General features: G+C 38.8%; 1 protein-coding gene across 1 annotated transcript; it reads right to left on the reverse strand.

Annotated features, from left to right (window-relative positions):
- Positions 1 to 4,497: 4,497 nt before the first annotated feature.
- Positions 4,498 to 6,514, reverse strand: FSHB (follicle stimulating hormone subunit beta; the record flags this gene model as incomplete). The annotated part of the gene is made up of 2 exons (XM_079708050.1): positions 4,498 to 4,728; positions 6,356 to 6,514. 2 exons carry the CDS (start codon positions 6,512 to 6,514, stop codon positions 4,498 to 4,500), a joined length of 390 nt encoding a protein of 129 aa, XP_079564176.1.
- Positions 6,515 to 6,758: the final 244 nt, after the last annotated feature.

Consider the following 6,758-nt stretch of genomic DNA (forward strand, 5'->3'; position numbering starts at 1 on the left):
AATAAAAGACCTGGGTGGGAAGGCCACATCCTAAATCTGTCGTTACCTCAGGGCTGAATCTTAATGGCTCTTTTTCCTCAAATTTATCTTGTCTCTTATTATTTGGGATCTAGAAGCAATAGGCTTTGATATACCACCAAGGCTCCAAATTCCTGAACTTTCTCCATTTCCTTTTATGTCCGTTTGAAAACAAGCCATCTCTTTAATAACTAGGAAGTAAAAATCCAATCCCATTAACATTCAGACTCTTTGTAAACCTTTCGCTTACAGCATGAGTTGTCAAACTTTTTCTATTAAAGGTCTAGATGTAAATGTTTTAGACTCTGTGGACCATATAGTCTTGTCACAACTACTGAATCCTGCTGTTGCAGTACAAAAAAAGCCTTAGACAGTATGTAAACAAGTGGGTATGGCCGTGTTCCAGTAAATTTATTTTAAGAATAGGGTCAGATTTTGCCTCTGGGGCATAATTTGCTGACCACCAAGCTAAAGGTTCAGTAGGCATGTGGTTGTTCTTCGTGTTTTCACAGGGGAAATTTTTACTCTGATTATCACTCTTATTCTGTTGCAGGACCACTAAGCCAGTGCCATATACACTAAGTTTTTTGTTAATGCAGCCCTCCACATCCAGTACCAATTAATGTATTATTAAAATAATGCAATTTTTTCCTAGCATATAAACCCACAAGAATCAGCAACTTAACCAATAGAAGTCAAGTCCATCTGGTTTGCTATAAAGGGTTGTTGATGTTGGGACACACCATTCCATGTAGACATTCAGGAATCCAGGCTGATGATGGTTCTGTTATCACCAACACAAAGCTTTCAAGGCCACTGAGGGTGTTGACATTCAGCCAATAGAGGAAGAGAAGGAAAATCCTTATGAGAAGATTCTGTGGGCCAGGTATGGAAATATCTCATTGTACTTCTGCTCACATTTCATTGGCTGGAATATGGATATACCTGATTATGAAGAAAGCTGGGAAATGTAGTCCAGCTTTACAGCCAGGAAGAAATAGGCACAAATCTTGGTGCACACTGAATTCTCTGCCACGGTCCCTAAGTGAATATTAATGACTGAGCCTTCCCTCACTAGCTGTGTGACTTTAGCCTTAGAGCCCATTTCATTCTTCTTACCGTAGACATAAAATCAGAATTAAAAATATAAGGCACATAAAGATGCCTTGTTAGTTTCAACTCGCAAGCACTTTACATGCCTGCAAGAATATAGTAAACACCTGCATAGCCCTCTCCCATATTTATGTATATTAACGTTATACCATATTTGTGACTCGGATTTATTTTAAGATGTAAACATTACAGATATAGTTTGAGGCTCCCTAAGTACTTCCATTCCTCTTTCTCTTTCCTCACTGTCATGAACCCAGTGTTTATTTATCTTATGTACTGGCATCACTTTATTTTATCACTTGGAATTCAGTGCCGCTGACTTACTGACTAGTTTAAAATCATAGCCACATCTCTTGTGGGATGAAAGGCATGGTATTATGGCTAAATCATTTCAGGAGTGGAAGGCACAAAATCCTCCCTCAACCCTCACAGCTGGTCTCCAGGTCTAGCAGCCTCTTGGGGAAGAGGGAGATACGAAGTTAGAGGTAATCACAGGTCAGGCCATGACGGGCTTTATGTGCTAGCTAAAGATTAGATGGGACTTCCCTGGTGGTCTAGTGGTTAAGACTCTGCGCTTCTATTGCAGGAGGCGTGGGTTTAATCCCTGGTTGGGGGGACTAAGATCCTGCCTGCATGCTGTGTGACGTGGCCAAAAAAAAAAAAAAAAAAAAGATTAGAATTTTATCCTCTTGAAAACAATGGGAAATCCCATTCATTATTAAGCATGGTCAAGGTTGTGGTTTAGAAGGATAGTTCTTGTTGCTGTGTGAGGACTGTCCAGAGCTAAGAGAGACCCTTGCCACAGTGCTGGGGAGAGGTAGTATGGGCTTCAACTCAAATGGTGGCCTGTGGAGGAGTGCTTTTTCTTCGCGTGGCCCTGGAGGGCTCACAAATTTTCTTTCTTGCTTCTTCAGGAAGGGTTGCACTTCAGTGTGGCATGGAGGGGCCTCAAGCAGAAGCTGCTGCTGCTTCCTAGCATTTTGACCTTGACCTTTTTTAGCTAAGTGGTGAAAAAGTCTCTCTTTATCAGGTTTACAGCTCTTCTGTTGGACTCCCAAGCACCTTACATGCATTATCTTTTTTAACCTTCACAGCAACCTAGTGGGATAGTATTCCACTTAAAAAGGTAAGAAAAGTGAGACCCAGAGTGGTTAAATAGTTTACCTAAGATTACTAGAAAGAGTCTAAGCTGGGTTGTTTTTAAATCTGATTTACCAACTTGCTACATTGTCTCAAGGCATAACAGCTAATATTTACTGAGGAATTGCTATGTGCCAGACACTATTCTAAGCTTTCTATATGTGTTATTCTGTTTAATTATCAGTATAATCCTCTGAGGCAGATAATATTAGTATCTTCATTTTATAGTTAAGAATCTGAGGTCCAGAAAATTCAAGTAATTTGTTCAAGATGACACACATCTGGTCAAGATGCTTAAGACAAATGAACTCTGGAGCCATTGTCTTCTAGTACCTCTAACACGAAAGCAATTATTTTGATTTTCAAAAGTATAGGGAGAAGGAAAAGGCTGTGTTATAATTTAAAGCATCTTATTAAACATTGTAAGTATAGCTCCAATTTCAATGTATCAAAATGTTGTAGAGAATATAGCTATAAGCCACACCCAATAGCAGATTTGAATGGACATAGCTGATTATCAGTACCTGCAATTTTGCTTCAATCCTTGCCAAAATGATTTAATATGATAGAGTAGCCATAGGAGAGCTGGGCTAAGAGCTGGGAAGCCAGGATTCTTATCCTGCCTGCCATAAACAGTCTTTGTGATCTTGTCTGGGTCACTTGACATCTTTGGGCTTCAATATCAAAAATCCAAGGAATGAACTAGAGACTCTCCAGTGACCCCATCTACTCTGTGATTCTCTCTTTGCTTTTTCTTTCCCCACTACATCAGAAAGTGACTTCAAATAGTGACAGGAAATTTAAACAAGGAAATACTTTTAGAAATGCAACAAAATTAATTTTAATATCTCCAAAGATCAGGACAAGTAAATATTACAGATGCACTAGAAATTTTTTTGTAAGATTCTTTCTACTAATATTATAAACATATAGACATTTTAGTCATCTGCTTTTATGTGGAAAAAAGAATCCAAATCTATGACTCTGGTGGCGAGTATCTTTATTAAAAAAATAAGATTTAAATAAATTAAACAATCTGAAGATGAAACAAGTACATAACTAAAAGAAGTAACATCTTGAAATCAACTCATGAAATAGTTTCAATATCTACCCTCTTGAAAGAAACAGATTTGGGAGAACATTGATAGACAAAAGACTGATATAGAGAGGATTCTAGCAAACAGCAGTTTTTTTTTTTTTTTTTCTCATGGCTAATTCTTCCTAAAAGAGCTATTTCTTTACACAAATGTATTTGTAGGTAAGATAAATGTACTTATAAAGTTGCCAAAATTGCTTTCAAACCTGCTTTCAAATCCACCTCTCTCCAGAGGTGTGGATCCCAGCCTGGAGGGCAGGGCAACGTACTTTTTTTCCAGCTTCCCAAAGGGAGTTTTGCAGGAGCCTGACAGCATTTGTTCCATTTATTTAAATGATGGAGTAGATGTGGGCTAATTTCCACAAGCCCACATTAACATTTCTTGCTTTTGCCCTTAACTAAAGGGGTTGGCAGTAATAGCTTGTAAATCCTGAGCTCATTAACCACCACCTGCCTGAGCAATTCAGAGAGATGCATCCTGTCTCCATCCACCCTCCATGTGCCAGAGAAGAAGAGGTGAAGCGGAACTGGAACGGATGCCCCGCTTCCGTGGACTGACCCGCATTGTTGAGCACAGCCTCATCAGATAACCTCAGACATCCTCTTTCAGTGTTGTCCAACCCCCTACCTTTCTGCTCTTACTTTCCTTAGGAAGCCATTATTGAGTTTCTTACTAAAGTCTAGTCACGAAGTTAGGCATTGAGGCTACAATCACGAAGAAGAGACTGGGACTGCTCTTGAGGGCTCAGGAGTCTGGCAGGAGAATGCTACATTTAGTACTTTCACCCACTCTTAGCTCATTTCCTTCCTCTGGGCCCATATCCCTATGTCTAAGAGGAAGGGATTGCCTGAGAGGATTTCTAAGATTATTAAACGGGAAAGCAACCCAATGTCTGTAAGTTAAGTAAGACCGAATAAAACTTATGGAACCAGACCTAGAATACAGGGTTGGGTGGTGACAGGCCCCAGGCCCCAGCACTCTCCATTCCTGGAGCTCCCCCTCTGCAGGAGAGCAGGGATCAGTAGGGTCTCACACAGTGGTTTGCAACCTGGGCACATGTACACACAGACGTCTTGGATGTCTTGGTCCTTCAGGTCAAGGGTAGGCAGCTCAAAGTGTCCACTGCTCTTTATTCTTTCATTTCACTGAACGAGCAGTAGCTGGGTCCCAGGCCTCGCACGGTGCAGTCAGTGCTGTCACTGTCACACTTGCCACAGTGACATTCAGAGGCTACTGGGTACGTATACAGGGAGTCTGCATGGTGAGCACAGCCAGGCACTTTGACCGTCTTGTACATCAGCTCCTTGAAGGTACATGTTTTCTGGATGTTGGGCCTGGCTGGATCCTTGTACACTAGATCCTGAGTGGTTTAGGAGAGAGAGAGAGTTAATTTACAGTATTCTGGAACTTTCTGTTTAGCTTAATCAAAATGAGACAGGGATTGAATACCGCTTGCTCTAACGTTTACCCACTAAAGCTCACTTATGGCATTCCTAACCAAGGAAACATGATCTCAGAAGTGACCTATATGCTATACCATGTTTCCTGATTGTTTTGGAAATCTTACAGAAAATATAAGTTGTTCCTTTTCCTATTCCTTATGTCTATGTCAAAATATTAATTATTTCTCCAACTATAGAGAAAGTTGAATTTTAATATAGAAAAATGATGAAAAGGGAAATATGACAAATTTTAATGACTTTTATACTTAGTTGAAAGCTATAATAATGACAACTTGAACCATAAAACACTGGAGTTTAATTTCTCAGAAAATTTTTCCAAATACATTGTCCCTGAGTATTTATAAAATATAAAACACTGAAGTTTAATTTCTTAGAAAAATTTTCCAAATATTATCCCTGAGGATTTATAAAAAGTCAAAAAATATATAATATGGAATGTTAATGCTTAGCTTAGCATGACTATGAAAGCTTTCATGAAAGCTCATGAAAATCATGAAGATTTTAAATATTCCACAGTCCTGTAGACATCTTTCCCCCTTAACTGCTGTGCATTTTGCAGAGCTCTCAGTTTCAAAGGCTACATGTTTTGCATATAAAAACTTTAATCCTGGTAGTATAGGTTTATTCTAACACTTTCTAGTGAAAAAAAAATTCACTGAGGGAAGAAGTTGGCACTTCTGTTTATTTCAATATCATGCCACCAAGTCCGTATCCCAGGAAGACAGGATAAGTGGAGTTTGGTCAAACTCACTTACCACCCCATAAAGTATATTTCATTAAAAATTGCTGTTTTCAATTTCAGTTTATAGAATGAAATGCTGCATAGATAGCCTGGTGCTATAGGGGAAAAAAGAAAAAGGAGAAACATGCTTCTTTACTTGGATTAATTCAGAGAAGCTGTGTGAACACAAACTAGTGGTTTTATGCCTCTGTGCCTTGGTTTTCTCAATGGTATAAAGAAGTGAGTGGGTTTGCTGATTCATTTTGGTTCTAATAGTCTGCAAGGACTGATTGTGTTCTCAGGGTGCTTGTTGACATTTGTATTCAGGTGGGCCAATAAGACAGTTTTTATAACATGGCTGTGTTTTTATATGGCTTGAAAACATATTTTGGTACTATCTCTATTGTAGAGATATGGCTTCAATTACAGAAGTTGGCTTTTGGGGAATATTGTAGCTCTTCTATTATTAAATGTGTGTATGTTTATCTCTATGTAAAATCTAGTATAGAACAATTTTTAAAAATTGTTTTAAATTTTAAATAAAATTTAAAAAATAGATTTGGCATATTACTAAATTGATCAGATCAAATCTGAGGCTTTCTTACGTTTACCCTAATCAAATATAAGTCAAAATGTTTAACTGATATCATGGTAAATAACCCCAATCATAATATAGACAGTACTGGCTAAGGGACTCAGGGCTATTCCTTGGGAAACTTAGAATATTCATAAAGTGGGAATTAATGAAGCCCGCCTCATCCAGACCCTCAGCACCCTCACTTCCAGCAAAGCAAAGTACCTACCCGGGTGTAGCAGTAGCCTGCACACCATGTGGTGTTTATGCTTATGCAGAAGCCACATTCCTCTTTCTCCACCGTGATGGTGATGTTGGTCAGCTCGCAGCAGTTGCAGCAGATTGCTGTCCAGCAACAGAAGAGAAAGCAAAACTGGACCAACTTCATCCTGGGCTGGGAAACAAATAATTAAGGCCCATGAGAAACCAAGACCAAAGCATTATAATTGTTATGTAAGTTGACCAAACCAAAAGTAATTGGTCTACCCATCCTCTCCAGTCACATTTTGCTCCAGCAATGTTTTGTCCTTTTCTTTACGTCTTCGTTTCTTGAACAACCATTTCTTCTTATTCTCCTCCTCAATTTCTTTTTTATCAAAGTAGGAACATATTATAGATCAAAACTCTAATAT

This window comes from Hyperoodon ampullatus (assembly GCF_949752795.1).
Source record: "Hyperoodon ampullatus genome assembly, chromosome: 7".
Classification (NCBI taxonomy): Eukaryota; Metazoa; Chordata; class Mammalia; order Artiodactyla; family Ziphiidae; genus Hyperoodon; species Hyperoodon ampullatus.